We start from the raw sequence: 18,999 nt of genomic DNA on the forward strand, positions 1-18,999 counted from the left end.
ATGCTAGTGATGGGATATGAGAAATCTTCCTAGTCTGCACGAATCTGCAGATGCTGAAAGTCTCTAAACAGTTCTGAGGCAGTGAGGGAAAGATGAAATAGGAAGTAAGCTTTGTCCAAGTAGTGTGAAGCTTACCCCATGATAGCAGCTCTAAAGTATGTGTAAGTTGGCATCAAAAAGAGTTTGATCACACCAACACTTTGGCAGGATGCAGAAAACCCTTCTCAAGGTGCATGCTGTACGCATTTTTCTTAACAAATTTAATGTTAATCTGTATATTATATATTATTAATGAAAACCTGACTAGCACATTTTTTACAAAGCTGTCATACTTACTGTTTTGTGCTCAGAAAGATGCGGTCACTTAACCACCCAAACAAGGGGTCGTTTAAGCTGTTCCATATTAAAAATACAGTCTGCAACAAGAAGAGAACATTGATAATGGTGGGTGAACATCACACAATTGAACAACAGAGAAAGATGTGGACATTAGCCATAGATACCAATAACATTGTTCATGAATGAGCTCATACAGTGGTACATTTCACAATCTCTATGAATGATTACCTGCAATTACATACAATAAAAAGTACTAATATGCCTTCTCTCTGTAGTCTGGTGCAGAGTCTACTGTATGCTTATTGACAACATAACAGTCACTGGAGATGTCAGTTAATCTCAGGCATAGCTTCATAGAAACTATCAAAAAGTGTAAAGAGTCTGAATCCCAGAATCCTACCCATAGCCCAGGTTCCAATTTACATGCACTTTACCAAAACTGAGGGAATAAACCTTAAAATTAAACCCTAGAGATATGTCAACATCTCTGAAAGCTAAAATCACCCAAAATGACATTTTGGTATTAGGTGGATGCTGTAGAAATTACTACCCATCCATGTATCTCAGGGACTTTACCGGTGAGGTCTCCACACCCAAGTTCCCAGGTCCTTCAGCCATTTCTAACAGGTTATCTCAACCTCGCCTCTGGCTTCTCCTTTTATTCATTTGTTTTGCAAAAGATGCCAAAGAATGCAGCAGAAGGGGTGAGACATAGGTTTTGCACTCCAATATCAGCAGATCAGAGTTGGGAGCAGAGGCAGGGATTTCCTACTACTAGAGACTTTGGGTAATAAGAAACCAACAGGTGATTTATTCTATTCAGTTGGTGCCCATAAATGAAATGTCAATGGTTAGTGGACATCCTCTGTTTTTTAAAAACCATAGTTTTCCATTCATGTTCAGCAATATGGAGTTTTCATCAATCTATTAACAGGGATGCGTAAATCACAGCCTAACGCCTGGGACATGCAGTTCCGGGCTCTGGACAAGTGGGGCTTTTTTACAGTGCTGCTATTCTGCCCGCAATGGAGCCTTAAGGGCCAAAAAAAAAAAAAAGTAATCCCTGCTTCAATTCTGCCTGCCATCTCAAAACGCGCAACAATAGCAAAATGCAGGTTCAGATGCCATTATTTTCAATGGCCCCTACAGAGGTGTAGTTTACTGCGACTGTCACATGATTTATTGCGTGGCAAATCGCATTGCGCAAAGCTTTTCACCCAAAAAGGAGCAGGAGCTTCTTTGGAAGGACAAACTTCATGTGATTAATTTTTGAAATTGTTGAATTCAATAGTACCTGAACCTGCGTTTTGGGATTGCAGTGCGTTTTGAGTTTGTGGGCAGAATCCCAGTGATTCTGCCACAATCCCAAAATGCCCAGGTGTGAATAAAGCCTCAGGGAATGGACACCGGAGCTTGATTTGGCTGCTCAGCATGAGCTTGTACTGAGCACTCAAGTGCTCCGTGTGCGAGGGTAACCTGAATAAATAAGGTTTTTTCTTATTGGGGCCAAAGCCTAATTTCTTCGCTCAGCAGATGCGCTTCTGCTGAGAGTTAAGGGTGCCCGTCACTCCCCTTTTCTTATAAGAACCCAATCAGTGCTCATCACACTGCGAGGTCTCTCCCCTCCCTGTTAGTCCTCAGGTGCGGAGCTGGAGACAGGCAGGAGTAGTAGATAAACAGCGCAATGTATAACCTTATTTAACCACTTACCGCCCGCCGCAGTTTTACTATGGCAGGCAGGCTGGCTTGGCTGCGCGAATCAAAGTAGGAGTACGACGGTCGCGGGAGTGGTGCTTTAGGGCGAGCTCCCGCTGCTGTCCTCGCACTCCCATCCCCACTAGGCAGTGGGGATGCCGATCCACGGGACCAGCGGCTGCGATTGCAGCCGGTGTTCTAAAATTTGGTCGGACCTATGAAAATTCCGGACCGACGTCACTTCCGGTGACGCTCCGTCACCGCCAGCTGGTGCGCCAGTTGGTACGAGCCCCTGTACGCATGCGCACAAGGAATGTTCAAAGGTCCGATTAAATTTTAAGACGTACGAACAGCTGACTGGAGAGGAGGAGCCCCTGCTGAGGTGGAACGCTCCGCCGCGATGACGCGGCGGTGTTGTAAACCCACGGCGGAGCGTTCCACCTCAGCAGGGGCTCCTCCTCTCCAGTCAGCTGTTCGTACGTCTTAAAATTTAATCGGACCTTTGAACATTCCTTGTGCGCATGCGCACAGGGGCTCGTACCAGCTGGCGCACCAGCTGGCGGTGACGGAGCGTCACCGGAAGAGACCGGAAGTGACGTCGGTCCGGAATTTTCATAGGTCCGACCAAATTTTAGAACACCGGCACCCGCGATCACTCCCCGCTGAGAGAGAAGGACGGTCAGCTGTTGTTAACACAGCCGACTGTTTTCTCTGAAATGATCAGAGTGACTGTGATCCTTCTATATAGGATCATAGGTCTCTATAATCATTTCACAAGCCCCCCCCCCCCGCACAGGACCCCTTCGTCAGGCATGTGATCCTTTGATCACCCTAGGTTAACCCCTTCCCTGCCAGTGACATTATTACAGTAACAGTGCATATTATGTAGCACTGATTACTGTATTAATGTCACTGGCCCCCCCAAAAGTGTCAAAAATGTCAGTTAGGGGTCCGATCTGTCAAGCGCAATGTCGCAGTCCCGCTAAAAATTGCAGATCGCCGCGATTACTAGTAAAAATAAAAAAAATACATAAATCTTTCCCCTAGTTTGTAGATGCAATAACGTTTGCGGAAACCAATCAAAATACGCTTATTGCGATGTTTATATGTAGCAGAATACAAATTGGCCTAAAAGGATGAAAAATTTTGATTTTTACATTTTTTTGGGGAATGTTATATAGCAGATGGTGAAAAACATTGTTTTCTTTTTCAGAATTGTTGCTCTTTTTTTTGTTTATAGCGCAAAAAATAAAAAATTGCACAGGTGATCAAATACCACCAAAATAAAGCTCTATTTGTGGGGAAAAAAGGAAATCAATTTTATTTTGGTACAGTGTCGCACGATCGTGCAATTTTCCATTAAAGTAACGCAGTGCCGAATCGCAAAAAAAATGGCCTGGTTATTAAGGGGGCAAATCCTTCCGGTCCAGAACTGGTGAAATACGGTGTTTGTTAAAATAATAATAACAAGTAGATTGTCATGAAGAACAAATAGATTGGGACCCCAATTTAGTCCCTTTGTCAAGTAGTTTTTTTTAAAACTGTGCACACCCCTGTATTATTTTGTAAAAAAAAATAAAAAGACACATAAAGAACAGTAATCATGAATATTGTCCACAGTAAAACAAAACCATTTTTACACAAAGAATAAAAAAGTGAGCCTGACTTTTGCCACGTAGTCAGTGTAGGAAAATATTTTAAGAAATGACAGATTGCCATGAGCCACATAGCTGAGCTTCACGTCTCATAATACCATGTCAGCTTCCAGTTGGTCCCTGGGTTCTCATGTTGATTGAAAACTGTGCCTAAAGGGATTCTAAAAAAAAAATTTTTTATTTTTTTTAAACAATGACGTGCCGGTGGGGAACGTCAGAAGAGGGAGGATCAAGGCTGCTCTATGCAAAACCATTGTAAAGAACATTGTTTAAAAAATTCATTGTTGTGGTCAATCCTCAAGAGGCAGGTGAACAAAAAAACCCTACAAATTCTGACAAAACTCCAAGCATTAATTATACAAGAATGGGCTGCCAACAGCCAGGATGTGACCCAGAGGTTGATTGACAGCATGCCAGGGTGAATAGTAGAGGTCTTGAAAAAGAAGGGTCAGCACTGCAAATATTAACTCTTTGCATAAACTTACTGTAATTGTCAATAAAAGCCTTGGACACTTATGAAATGATTGTAATTATACTTCAGGATACCATAGTAACATCTGACAAAAAGATCTAAAAACACTGAAGCAGCAGACTTTGTGAAAATTAATATTTGTGTCATTCTCAAAAATTTTGGCCACGGCTGTACACAGAGATGAAACAAATCCTCCTACATAAGTTGTATCTGTCTATCTGCAGTCTTCTCTTCATTCATTCAAAGTACAGAATTTTTTAACCACTTGCCGACCGCAAGTCAGCCCCCCCTGGGCAAAGTGACGTATCGGTACGTCACTCGCCCGTGAGCCAGCGCCGCCGGAGGCGCGCTCCCACCCCCGCTCGTTCACTGCCATCCCCGCGCGAGTGACCGGCGGCTCCGATGCCTGCCGGTCACTCGCGATTTCCCGCTGGAGAGGGAGAAAGGCAGGCGGGTAATGTAAACAAAGCCGCCTGTCATTCTCCCTGGTGTAACTGCAGAGACTATACGATCCTGCTATGTAGGATCGTATGTCTCTGTGGTTACATCAAAAGCCACGCCCCTTGACAGTTAGAAGCACGCCCCTAGGGACACACTTAACCCCTGAATCTCTAATAAAGTTAACCCCTTCCCTGCCAGTGTCATTTTTACAGTAACAGTGCATATGTATAGCACTGATTACTGTAGTAATGTCACTGGTAACCCCAAAAGTGTCAAAAATGTCAGTCAAGGATCCGATCTGGCCGCCGCAATGTCGCAAAAAAAAAAAATCGCAGATCGCCGCCATTACTAGTTTAGAAAAAAAAAAACAATAAAAATTACATAAATCTTTCCCGTAGCTAGTAAACGCAATAACTTTTGCGCAAACCAATCAAAATACGCTTATTGCGATTTTTTTCACCAAAAATATGTAGCAAAAAACAAATTGGTCTAAAATGTTAAAAATTTTGATTTTTACATTTTTTTGGGGGGAATTTCATATAAAAAAAAATGTGAAAAATATTGTTATTTTTTCAAAATTGTCGCTCTTTTTTCGTTTATAGCGCAAAAAGTAAAAATCGCACAGGTGATCAAATACCACCAAAAGAAAGCTCTGTTTGTGGGAAAAAAGGGACGTCAATTTCATTTGGGTACAGCGTCGCACGACCACGCAATTGTCCGTTAAAATCACACAGTGCCAAATCGCAAAATAGGCCCTGGTCTTTGAGCAGCCAAATCCTCCGGGGCTTAAGTGGTTAAGCTTTTCAGAGAGTTAAAAAAAAAAAAGAGCGGAGAGCTGACATTACAGCAGAGCTCAGTGAGGAGAGCTCCGAGAGCTGATTGAAGAGAAGAGACACACCCCTCTTCACACAGGAACAAAGCTGAGGCTCTCAATCAGCTGGAGCTCCCTCCCTTGTCACCTTTTTTCTCTTGGTGTCAGAAGTGATTCATGCTGATAAGAGAAGAATGAGACGAAAGGCAGAAACTGCTCCTAACTGAGACAAGTACACACTATAGAAGGATATGTTTTGTTCATATTTCATGTCTGAGGTTTACAACAACTTTAACATGCTACGCCAGGGACTGAAGAATGGTGAAGAAACCGGCTTGGTTGAGGAGGGCGTTGGACCCTTGCACAGGTGAGGTATTATTAAAAGTCAGCAGCTACAGTTTTTGCACATATGAAGAAGACCTGTTTTAATACCTCTCTTTACGCTTTTAGAACCACTTAGTTAACCTCCTTCCATGAATACTAGTTCTCTGGCTGTCTCCATTCAATTCATTCTGAATAACTGACCTGGAGATGCATGCAGATAGGAAAGTCTGAATGAAGTTGGAAGTATGCACACATTTTTTATCTCCTTTATAACTGTCCAATGTAAATGCAGCAAGACTGATTGAACACATAGAGATATACAGTAAATTTCCCATAGGTGTCCAGTGCGCACGCACACACACACACACACACACACACACACTGCTTTGGCTGTACACCTGTATACTGTAAGCTACCCATAAGTCCTGGCCTCACTGTGGCTTTGTTCACATTTGCGGTTAAAGGTGGTAAACACATGCAGCAGAGCCACATTTTATACTGCCCCTCCCCCCACCTGCTCCCCCTTAAAATGGTAGAAATCTCTGGTTTTTTTTTTCTACCTACAGGTAAACTTATAAGGCCCCTTTCACACTTGTGTGACTTATCATGCGATTTGGGACTGCAAAATCACATGACAAGTCGTTCTCCATTATTTCCAATGAGCCCCATTCATATCTGTGCGACATGAAGTCACACCGACTTCAAAGTAGTCCATGCACTACTTTTGGCATGATTTTGATGCGTTTTGAGGAAAAGACATTATAAGCCCACTCAAACTCCCATCAAAATCGCGGCAACAAAGTCGTGATAAAATCGTGTGACTTTGAAGTCGCACAGGTGTGAATGGGGCCTAATACATCTAACAATATTCACAGCACCACGGATAATATTTGAGAGGGCAAAACCCAAAAGTATTTGGTGCTAAAAAAAAAAAAAAAAAAAAAACTACTGCTGCTCGGATTTTGATAAAACACCTAAAACAGAAAGTAGAGCAGCGCTGGCCAATCCTAACCTATGAGATAACTATCTAATGTACTGGTGACAATGTGATACCAATTCCCAGTCATGTATCATCTGTGTTAAGCAGCATACATACATATTGCAACTGCTAAATCTGATACTGTAAACCAAAATCAAACACTATTCTTATATCCTAATGTGCAATACTTGCATAATCATAAAATACAATAAAAATCAAGTGCTAGTGTAGTGCACAATAACTAAATGTGACTCACAATAAATAATTAATGAAAAATATTCAATAGGAAGTCTGTAAAGTGAAGAATCAAACAAAGCACTTTATTTTTATTAATTGCATTTTAAGATTAAGCAAGTATTGCACATTAGGATATAAGAATAGTGTTTGATTTTGGTTACAGTATCAGATTTAGCAGTTGCAATATGTATGTATGTATGCTTCTTAACACAGATGATACATGATTGGGAATTGGTATCACATTGTCATTAGTACATAAGGTATTTATCACATAGGTTAGGATTAGCCAGCGCTGCTCATCTTTCTAGCGAGCAGCAGCCGGTGATGTCACCGCCTCTGAAGGAATGGCATACCGGTGCCGTTCATTTAGAGCTGTGTGACATGGGAGTGATGTTTTTGCAGCCTGACCAGAAAGATGCCCAGGAGTTAGCGAACCCGGAATGGAAGCTTCTGCAGAGATGACAGCATGCCGCTGGAGGACTTCCTCTAGCATAATGTGCAAGTAATGTGCATACTAGCACATTATGATATTGCCTTGCAGGGTGAAAATGTTTTTTTTTTTGTCATTGACTTTACTACCACTTTCAATTGGTAGTACACGTGGACAAATAAATAAAAAAATAAAACGAACTCCCCCTGCAAGGTAAAGGCATATTGTGCTAGTATGCATCGCATACTAGCACATTATGAAATACTTTCCTTAAAACAAAGCCCTCCAGCGGCATGCTGTCACCACTGTCGAGGCTTCCATTTTCACCCAGTCTTCCTTCTGGATTTGTGGGATGTGGCTGCTTAAATGGCTGAGCCGCAATAACGTGTATGCCATTCCTTCAGATCGCATGCACCGGTGACGTCACCAGCTGCTGCTCACTACAATATCTCCTTAACGGTGCAGGTTTAGGAGACATATATTTTACCTACAGGTAAGCTTTATTATAAGCTTACCTGTAGGTAGAAATAAACATAGAGACTTTACCACCACTTTTAGCTGCAAAGGCAGGGGACAGTAGTCTACACATGCCGTGGCCCCAATGCACTGCCTGCCAAATGCAACCTTTTCAACTGAATAGGGCTGGGCTACAACTGCACAACAGCTGTGTGAAATGCAAGTGGTTGTGGTGTGGGTTTTTAGGGGTTAAAACGCGCAGTAAATAGACGACATAACACCTCTTAACAGCCCGTCAAAAGCCTTCTGAAACGCGATACTGCCAATTGCTCTTCAGAGGGCAACACTAGTGTAATCTAGCCCTTAGCAAAAGAACTCTGACATATGCCCTTGGTAAAAGAGTCTAGCAACACCCCTGCTATACACCATTGTAAGCCATCAGTTAGTCACATGTCTGAGCCTCACATGCACTGCTATGGCTACACAGCTTTGCAAGTCATCTATTAGTTAGGAGCCTGGGCTTCACATGCACTGCTCTGGCTATACAGCTTTGTAAGCCATCTATTTATCAGGAGTCCTGGCCTTACATGTACTGCAGTTGGTTTATACACTATTGTAAGCAATTCATTCGTCGGGAGTCCTGGCCTTACATGTACTGCAGTTGGTTTATACACTATTGTAAGTCATCCATTAGTCAGGAGTCCTGGCCTTACATGTACTGCAGTTGGTTTATACATTATTGTAAGCTATCCATTAGTCGGGAGTCCTGGCCTTACATGTACTGCAGTTGGTTTATACACTATTGTAAGCAATTCATTCGTCGGGAGTCCTGGCCTTACATGTACTGCAGTTGGTTTATACACTATTGTAAGTCATCCATTAGTCGGGAGTCCTGGCCTTACATGTACTGCAGTTGGTTTATACACTATTGTAAGTCATCCATTAGTCGGGAGTCCTGGCCTTACATGTACTGCAGTTGGTTTATACACTATTGTAAGTCATCCATTAGTCAGGAGTCCTGGCCTTACATGTACTGCAGTTGGTTTATACACTATTGTAAGTCATCCATTAGTCGGGAGTCCTGGCCTTACATGTACTGCAGTTGGTTTATACACTATTGTAAGTCATCCATTAGTCGGGAGTCCTGGCCTTACATGTACTGCAGTTGGTTTATACACTATTGTAAGCCATCCATTAGTCGGGAGTCCTGGCCTTACATGTACTGCTTCTGTTTTATACACCTATGTGAGCCATCCATTAGTCAGAAGCCCGGGCCTCACATGTACGTCTATAGCTATAAATCCTTGGTAAGCCTTCCACAGATCAGGTGTCTAAGCTTTCACCTTTGTCAGCCATCCATTACTCAAGTGTCTGGTGTCCTCACCTGCACTGCTATGGCTATGCAACTTTGTAAGCCTTTCTTGGATGTATTCACTGGCTAAAGCGGCCTGTACAAACCACAGAATGATTGAGGCTCATTAAACTGTAAATGCATGAAACCTTGTGGGAAAAAAATGCGTAGATTTTATGTATATAAATATACATCCACATCAGTTTGTATGTATTTTGACATCAGCTGATGTGTTTTTATTTTTCATGCGATTTTACCCTATACCCTATGTCATCACTTCAATTTACATTTAGTGGTAAAAAGGGTGAAAACACTAGACATCTGTTTATTATTTACTGTCACTTGCATTGCGTTTATGCGCCTTCTTCAATGATTACATGCTTTACAGAAAAATGCAGACCTGCCGCATATTATCGCACAGCTCTGCACCACATGACACCAACAGATAACATAAAAAACAACTATTTTTTTGTACCCTTACAAAGACCTGCATTATTCTAGTACACAAAAACACACAAGTCTATGCACATAATGTGGATGGAACGGTTGAATTCCAATAATCTGAACATTGTTCTATCTTGGAATACCAATCCGGAAAAGATTGTCTTTTTGGATTTAGAGATTTTCAGAGAGGAGAATGCTATCAAGACACGCAGCTACTTCAAACCTACCGATAGGAATGGTTACATTCCATTGAGTAGTTGTCACCACAAAGCTTGGCTTTGTAATATCCCCAGGGGGCAGTTCGTCCGTTTGAGGAGGAACTGTTCCTCTGAAGTGGATTTTTTATCACAATCCGCACAGTTATCCAAAAAGTTTGTGCAGAAAGGTTACAACCAAGCTGATCTTGAGAAAGAAATTACTCGAGTGGCAGATATGGACAGGGGTGCCCTTGTCTCTGGTCCACCTAAGAATAAAGCAAATGCTCAGGATTTCAGGATGGTTTTGGATTATAACATACAATTCAAACAATTTGAAAAGATAGTGGCCAAGCATTGGGACATTTTGTTAAAGGATCGTGATTTAGGTCCAGTTTTACCTTCTCGTCCCCATTTCATTTACAGAAAGGCCAGAACCTTGAGAGATGTACTGGCTCCTGGAGTGGTGGACCCTCCAGTGGTTAAAGAAAATAAACTCTTTACTTTTTTATCAGGCTTCTATGCTTGTGGGCGATGCCGAGCTTGCAGGCATTCCAAGTGCAATGTAAAGAAGCGGAAGGAATTTTCAGCATCTGCCACAAATAAGGTCTATCCAATACGGGAATTGATCACATGCCAGACCCAGGGAGTTGTCTACATGCTGGAGTGTGATTGTGGCCTCCAGTATGTCGGCAGAACTTCCAGGGCATTGCAGGTTCGCATTGGCGAACATGTGAGTAACATCAAGAAAGGCCTGAAAACCCATAGTGTGTCCAAACATTTCAGGATGGTGCACAATCGTGACCCCAGAGGCTTGCGGTTTTGGGGCATAGAGAGGGTGAATAGGCACTGGAGGGGAGGACATTTTGTTAGGTTCCTGAGTCAAAGGGAATCTTACTGGATATTTGAAACTAAAGTTTCTCATCCGTCAGGGTTAAATGTTGAATTTGACCTTAATTGTTTTATTTCGGATAGGTGATTGACTCTTTCTTTCTTTTTTTTTTTTTTTTTTTATATCTTATATTTGTTTCTGATTTTATATGAACTTTTTAATACATATATTTTTTTATGTGTGTTTATGTGTTTTTAACAGTGTGGGTATTTTTACATTATATGTATGTGCCTTCATTTGTAAAGATATATACATGTGTTATTTATTACAGCAGCGGTTGATGTCAGGTCTTTTAACTGTCTGGGATATGGGAAAAAGTTTTTTACAAATTGACCATGAGACATTAGTATTTATAAGAGACCTTGTGGGTTCTTTTACTTGAAGGATGTAATACTTGACATTGACCACTAGATGTCCTCAGTGTTTTGTCAAGTACGTCCTCAAGATCATGTGAGCAGCGTCAGGTTATATAATCATGTTGGTGACTGATAGGCTCCACCCCCGCTGACGAAGTCCCGGTGGACGTAACGTACGTACAGGAGGTTGAGCCGCATCCGTCTGACGTCACCCGCTGCTGCTGCTGTTCCGACTTCCGAGCGTGTGTGGCTGGCTGCTGGCATGCACAGCCCACGACGCTGAAGTCTTATCGATGTGCACCTGTACTGATGTGCCTGTGTTTATCGTTTACCATGTAAGTGCATACTATATTTATTAAAGGAAGTTTAGTACTGGCAGTCTGCACTTAGAGGTTTTCTTCTTTCATTTATACCTCGGAATGTCTACATTTGGGGAATCCGGTCTGTGAGTCCTATCTGGTCCTTAGTTATCAAGTAGTGTATACGAATGTACCTGAAGCCTGCTTATTGATGTGGATTGACACTGCGATTTTTGACCTCTGGTAACACAGTGGTCGAATCATGAGGTGAGGGCATCAGTGTGCTTTATGGTGGAGGGAGATCACTGTGTGGAGTCGTTGTCTCCTATATCCTCTTTCAACACAGATTGGACCTAAGGAACTGTCTCTTTCATCTTTTTGGGACTCTTTATTTCTTATGCCATTATTTACAGGATTTGCGCTGCATCATTTTGTCTGTCATAATGTGGATGAGCCCTGAACAACAAGATGGTCAATAATGCCAACAGTCGCGTGCGTTGCTTAACAAAATACAAAAATATTTTGGTAACAGTCGTATGAAAAGTAACATTTTAAGCATGTCTAAGGCCTGGTTCACACCTATGCGTTTTTGTGCTTTTTGCAGAAACACGCTCACATCTATGCTTTTTTCAGCCGCTGCATTTTAGGAAAGGGTCAGGAACTTTTTTAAATGCAGAACAGTACGTTTTTTTGGTTCAATAGACTGCCATGGAGACGCTGCAGAAAAGCATGTATTGTGTTTTTAATGCGTTCTTGACACGTTTTGCTTTCTTCAATCTGCCCAACAACAAATTTGCCAAAAAAAAAAAAAAAACAATAAAAAAATGCAAAACGCATTAAAAACACGTAAAAAATGCGTGTGCTTAGGTGTGAACCAGATCTAAAACAGTCCCTGATCTCGTTTGTCAAAGTACAATTACCAAACTTCTGCTGTAGGAGCAGGTTAATCTGTCAGAAATAAGTCCCCCCCACCCAAAAAAAAAAAAAAAAAATGACTAAAAATATTTGGGGGGGGGGGGGGGGGGGTTGATGTATTACAAAAAGCAGAAGGCCTGGTTCACACCTATGTGTTTTTACAGAAACGCATTGAAGTACATTTAACATGTTTTTTTTAAGGGGTCAGGGACTTTTTTTTTTAAATGCAACACGGTGCGTTTTTGGTTCACTAGACTTCAATGGACACACTGTGGAAGTGCATGTAGTGTGTTTTTTTGATAATTTTTTTTTAATCTGCCCAACAACATAAATATCTTCCCTTTAAAAAAAAAAATAAAGCATAAAAAATGAAAAACACATCAAAAAACGGATGAAAACTGTGTACAAAAATGCACTGCAAAAAACAGATCAAAAGCCAACTGTATAGGCGTGAACCAGGCCTTAAGTGCCGGTTCACACTTCCGCGTGTGCGGCGATCGCATGTAATATCGGAGCGCACTGCTCCTTCATTACATGCGATCGGCTGTGCGGTGCGAATTTAGCCATACACTTTGTATGGCTAAATTTGCACTGCACCCGCACAAAAGTCACACATGAGGCATTTTTTCAGCCGCATCAGGATCGGATCGCACAGTGGTTCACACTGCTGCGATCCGATCCTGTGCGAACTGTCAGATCGCACTGCGATATGCGATCAAACTGGGGGTGTCGTTAACATTTCATTGACACCCCCAGCGTATCGCATATGGCAGTGTGAACTGCCAGATGTGCGTTTGCGATGCGGGAACAGGCTGCGAATTCGCAGCCTTCCCGCATCGCACAAGTGTGACCCGGCACTAAAGGGGAGCTCTAGTCTGGGAAAAAAACATTTTTAAGCCAGCAGCTGCAAATACTGTAGCTGCTGACCATTGATATAAGGACACTTACCTTTCCAGGGATCCCCCGATGTCGGCACCCCAAGCCGATTTGTCAATCGGCTTTGGGTGCAGGCATTGTAAGTAAGGAAAACCGGCAGTGAAGCCTTCAGGCTTTACTGCCGTTTACCTACTGCGCATGTTACGATGCGGTTTCTGAATGGTCCCTGCAGTTTTCTGGGACCGGTGTGTGTCCCAAAAGTCAGCAGGGGGAAGGAGGACGGTCCGGAAATCCTCATAGATCACTGCCGTGATCTTACCTGGAAGTGGGAGTGGGTACCTGTCAAAACCAAGTACCTGCTCCCCCCACAAAAATTGCCAAATGTGGCAGTGGAGGAGGGAGGGTACGAACAAGCGGAGCTTCCCCGCAGTTAAAGGAAAAAAAAATCCCCTGCAAGGCAATGTAAAATTGTGCTAATATTCATCGCATACTAACACTTTATGAGAGACTTACCTTAAAACTAAGCCTTATTACAGGCTTACCTGTAGGTAAAAAAATGAAAAAAGTGGGTTTACTACCACTGTAGTGGCATCGGCCGGTTCAATAGAAATGGCAGACGTTCATGACTGAAAAAGGTCTGCTGATTGGTATCTGATCAGCGCTCTCAGCCAATGACTGGTTTTTTCCCCCCCCGTCACAGCACAATAGCTCAGCGGGGAAGATCGCTGTACTAACATCACATAGTTTGTACAGCAGCTCCTCCTAAACTCTTCAGTTTTTTTTTCATTCAGCTCGCTGGAAAAAAAACACAACAGAGTGTACCAGGCTTTAAGCCCGTACACACGTACTGATCGTCGGCCGAACGATCGGCCGTCTTTTGTCCAGGGCTGTCGTGTCTGTTGAAAACTGCAAAAGACTGCACACAAATTTTGTCGGCCAACAACAGCCGACTGCAGAAGTGATGTCATGTGATGGTTAACTTTCCTTGTCTTTTTTCTTTTCTGAGCATGCCCAGTCTTGCTAATCTGCTGTCTGTCGGCCGAAATCTGTACTGACTGGCGAATAATCGGCTGTTCTGGTGACGGACAACAAAAATTTTAAAGTATGCACGACAGATTCTGTTCGGCCGAAAATGCGCTGTCTGCTGTCGGAAGCATCATACTAACAAGCCTACAATCGGCCGATCGGTCGTCGGCCAAATATTTACGGCCGACAATCGGTACGTGTGTACGGGGCTTTAGGGTGAAGTTCTACTTTAATTTCTGAAAAAGCTGATACAAGTTTTTGCTAAATCTTTCTCTCTACTGCTATGCAATAAACACAATAGTGCATCATCACAGCTTACCTCTCCAATCCAGAAAGACAACTTGTCGATCTTGTAAACCGAAACAAAAGTGTCCACATAATACAAAAGGAAAACATTGTGCAGGATGGAAAGGAAAAATGACAAGGAGCCATAGAGGACCGCCGTGGGGAGATGGAAAACCCCGGCAATGAATCGCAAACCCATGTTAGGTTATTCAGCTACAGCCATTGTCCATGCTGGCTCCCCGATAGCATCTGATGTCGTGATAGACCAAAGCGCTCATCTCCCTGGAAAAGAAAATCTCTGTTAATATCAGAGCTCTAATTTCTCAAGAACTGTCTGTATTGCTGACAGCAACCAAATTCCAGCTGACATTTCTCTGCGACAAGACTAACAACCATAGCAAGACTCCAAGAGAGCAACACAACCCTTTCATAAACTCAGGAGCCTGGATGAGCACTGAGCGTCAGCCGGAGTGGCAGTTTAGTCGTCACATATTTCAGAATAAAAGCATGGGACGTCATATATGACAAGCAGAAGAACTCAAACAATAAAAACAAGCACAAGTTACCATAAAGTATACGTAACATAATGTCACTTACATGCATCTGTAGTTGTCTTGTAGTCTATTCTAAGTCATTGTGACTTATAGTGAGAGAATGTACGTGTACAAACCTGTTCAACAAGACTGCCTCTTTGCTATAGGATCCTATTCACATTTTTACCCACCTCTCCCGCATAGAGGAAAAAAAAAAAAACTTTAGGACTCAAAAAGGCTGAATTCTACAGTTAAAAAACAGAAGAAGCTGAAGGTCACAACATCTGCTTCACAACTGAAGGGGAAATCACTTTGTTACAAAATACGCTGGATTTGTTCTGCTGATGTATAAAAATGTATTTCCTGTTAACAAACAGACAAAAAAAAAGGACTTCCTTGTTTTACAGCACAGCTACTAAAATATTCACAAATACGCACTCACAAATTTCACCAAGAAAGAAGATATTTGAGATCATTTTGGAGAATGTGTAGGGTGGCGGAAATCTCCTTTAATTTTTTAATGTGGATGAGAAGAGGATCACATATTTGTGAAAGTCACAAAATCAATAAAACGAATATTTGCTGAAAATCAGGGTACTGGCTGAGATGGCCATAGACATCAGAGGACAGTCCAATACAAACAAAAGGTCTGACCGCCTGAAAATGTCTTTTGTTTCCAAGCCTCAGGCAATAAATGTGAAAGCTCAGGACACACAAGAAATCATATTCATGCTAGAAATTTGAGATGAAGTGAGCACATGTGGATATCCCTGGTGCTGAAAGAGGATCTTCAGTCTGGAAAATAATAAAACAAAAGTCGTTTCTGAGCATGTCTAGTGTTGCTCTTATGATTTTTTTCAGACGAAAACTGTACTAATTAAACAAAAATCGGACGTTGTGTTGACGTACGATAAAAATTTTATAGCCTTCACATCCAATTTTTGTTGTACGAAAATTCGTAATCGGCTGACGAAAGCACTATACTAACGATCCGAAAATAAGCAGATCGTTCGTCGGACTAAATTTTACTTCCGATTTTCTTATCATGTGTGCGGGCCTTTATAATAAAAATGCAATTAGGGCCGGCTCACACTAGTGCGATGCCAGACATCGCATGTGATTCACACCACACTGCTGCATGGCTGAATTCACATTGCATTCAGACCAAACTCATGCAGGACCCTGTTTTTTGTCTGCATCAGAAATGGATCGCATGGATGTTCACATTCATGCAACCTGATTTTGCAAACTAATTCCGGGGTGTCGTTAACTTAACATACACTTCGCAATCACATGAACAGTCTGCGATTTTGATGCGGTGTGGATTTTCAATGAATTTGTGTTGATTAGGATGGCATTTAGTGTGAACTGGCCCTTAAAGGCTCATGCACACTGCAGCTCAAAGAAGCGGCTCCTACAGGCTTTTGAGCTTTTTTGAGTTTTCATTTTTTCTGCGAGTGATTTCATAATTATCTATCAGCTGTGGCAGCTACAGAGCTCGAATGAGGAAACCTGCTGGGCCTGCATCCCTTTAGGCTCGGTTCACACTTATGTGATGCGGGAAGGCTGCAAATTCGCAGCCTGTTCCCGCATCGCAAACGCACCCTTGGCAGTTCACACTGCCATATGCGATACGCTGGGGGTGTCAATGAAATGTTAACGACACCCCCAGTTTGATCGCATATTGCAGTGTGATCTTACAGTTCGCACAGGATCGGATCGCACAAGTGTGAACCACTGTGCGATCCGATCCTGATGCGGCTCAAAAAAAGGGTCATGTGCGACTTTACTGCGGGTGCAGTGCGATTTTAGCCATACAAAGTGTATGGCTGAATTCGCACCGCACACCCGATCGCATGTAATGAAGGAGCAGTGCGCTCCGATATTATATGCGATCGCCGCAGCCGCACATATGTGAACCGCCAGTTGGACGTGTTCCTATTGGGAGTATCTCACCAAAAATGAAATTTTTGTTGCAGGGGATGCCTAAACTCTGACTTGTATCTTAAGCAGACTTCTGGGAGAATCAGTGAGCCAATCACACAAGCAGGAAATGATGTTTCTGGGGTGTGGTCAGTACACATTCTGTGCACAGAACAACCCCAGGTAGCCATATTGCATTACAATTTCAGAAAATTACAACAGCTGCAGATTGATAAGGAAAGGTAATTTTTAATAACATTCAATTACAATATGATTTGGGTCACAATTGTATACCCTATATTGTTTTTTCTCCACGAAAGTGGAGTTACCCTTTAAAGCTGAAAAGAGTCAGAGAGGCAACTGATGATGTCACAACCTCTGATTCAGCCAATCAGAGGAAGCCTTGTAGAATACATTGCTTTCTATGAATGGCTAAGCACCGTTCAGACAGACTCTACTGTGTTTCAGATATGAGATGGAAGTCTCGGCTCGAACCCAGAAGACAGGTGCGGTATGTAGCCTCAGCTATATAGTTTATACTGCACATCCCATGGCCTCACATGTTAGCGAGGAACACAGTTTGTTTGGGTTCAGCTTTAACTATGTGGAAGCAGAAGAGCTTGGACAAGGTTATCTGACCTTTCTGATCACTTTCCCCCTGGGTTGGCATATCTATAGGTGCCCATAGACATGAGATTATCACCAAATTCAGCTAGATCAGATGACAGTCTTATGTTTATAACCACAAATATGTTGTCCAGAAACATGGAAGATTTTTATACTTCAACTTCTCTTAAGCAGCTTCCAACCGAACTACCACAATCAACTTCCAACAAAAAACCATGAAAGAGACAAGGTTGTTGGTGCCACACTGCCTTGCTAAATTTACTCACTCTTAAGCCTCGTACACACGTACCGATTGTCGGCCGAACGATCGGCCGTCTTTTGACCAGGGCTGTCGTGTCTGTTGAAAACTGCAAAAGACTGCACACGAATTTTATCGGCCAACAACAGCCGACTGCAGAAGTGATGTCATGTGATGGTTAACTTTCCTTGTCTTTTTTCTTCTCTGAGCATGCCCAGTCTTGCTAATCTGCTGTCTGTCGGCCAAAATCTGTACTGACTGGCGAACAATCGGCCGCTCTGTTGTCGGCGTACAAAAATTTTAATGCTTGCACGACAGATTCTTTTTGGCCGAAAGTGCGCTGTCGGCTGTCGGAAGCATCATACTAACAAGCCTACAAATATTTACGGCCGACAATCGGTACGTGTGTACGAGGCTTTACAATCAATATCTGGTTGAAGTTGGAATTGTATGAACATTTCTATATGTATAGTTAGCATAGGGGCTCATTACCACACAGCACCAAGGAGACATCACTGTACTGGGATACTGACAAAGCTGACCTTTGCTTTTGGAATGCTAGTTGCCTGGCTGTCATACGGACACTTTGACTTCAACACTTTGAGTCACCAACCTAGAACAAGTATAGAGACGTAAGAAATTCTGACCCATTTTTTCAGCATACTTATCCTGAGTCTGTAGAAAATTAACACAAATGGAAAGGACGGCTGGCGCTCTGATGCACTGGGGTACACTTTATCTTTATTTTTATCTTTATTCTTATCAATTAATTTTTCTTTCTAAATTTATTGAGAGTTAAGCTTAGGGTTGATATATACATTGTAGACACATACATTGTATTTTTTTTTTGCTTATATATGTACATATTTCCCTTACATTTCCTATTTTCACCAATAGTACATGTTTGATCTATTACTCTGTATTTTTGCATGGTTTGTGCCTTTCAACATGGCCGCCACATTACCCCATTGGTCGCTCACCTTCCTATACTCCCATTCACACATTGCGTGTGTATAAATTCCCTGGCTTACAGTGGTCTCGGCATCTACACCTGAGGAAAGAGCGCGCATTCTCTTCACGAGCTTGGCGCACGCTCAGAAACGCGTTGTGTGCACCTTGACCCTGCCTTCGTCACATGGTCGACGCCGAGTCACAGCCTGCCTTGAGAGTCCGGTCCCGGGGAAGTAAGAGCCGGCAACTC

General features: G+C 42.5%; 1 protein-coding gene across 1 annotated transcript in view; it reads right to left on the reverse strand.

The window, feature by feature from the left end:
• The window catches only part of MFSD13A (major facilitator superfamily domain containing 13A), a 40,678-nt gene extending 25,923 nt beyond the window's left edge, over positions 1-14,755 (reverse strand). Inside the window, exons 1-2 of the mRNA XM_082268410.1 lie at positions 14,512-14,755; positions 337-416 (exon numbers count right to left, since the gene is read on the reverse strand). Coding sequence (XP_082124536.1) covers positions 337-416; positions 14,512-14,676 — 245 coding nt within the window. The 5' untranslated portion in view covers positions 14,677-14,755. The remainder of the gene's footprint in view (positions 1-336; positions 417-14,511) is intronic.
• Between the last annotated feature and the right edge of the window lie 4,244 nt (positions 14,756-18,999).

This window comes from Pelophylax lessonae (assembly GCF_965119305.1).
Source record: "Pelophylax lessonae genome assembly, chromosome: 9".
Taxonomy (NCBI): Eukaryota; Metazoa; Chordata; class Amphibia; order Anura; family Ranidae; genus Pelophylax; species Pelophylax lessonae.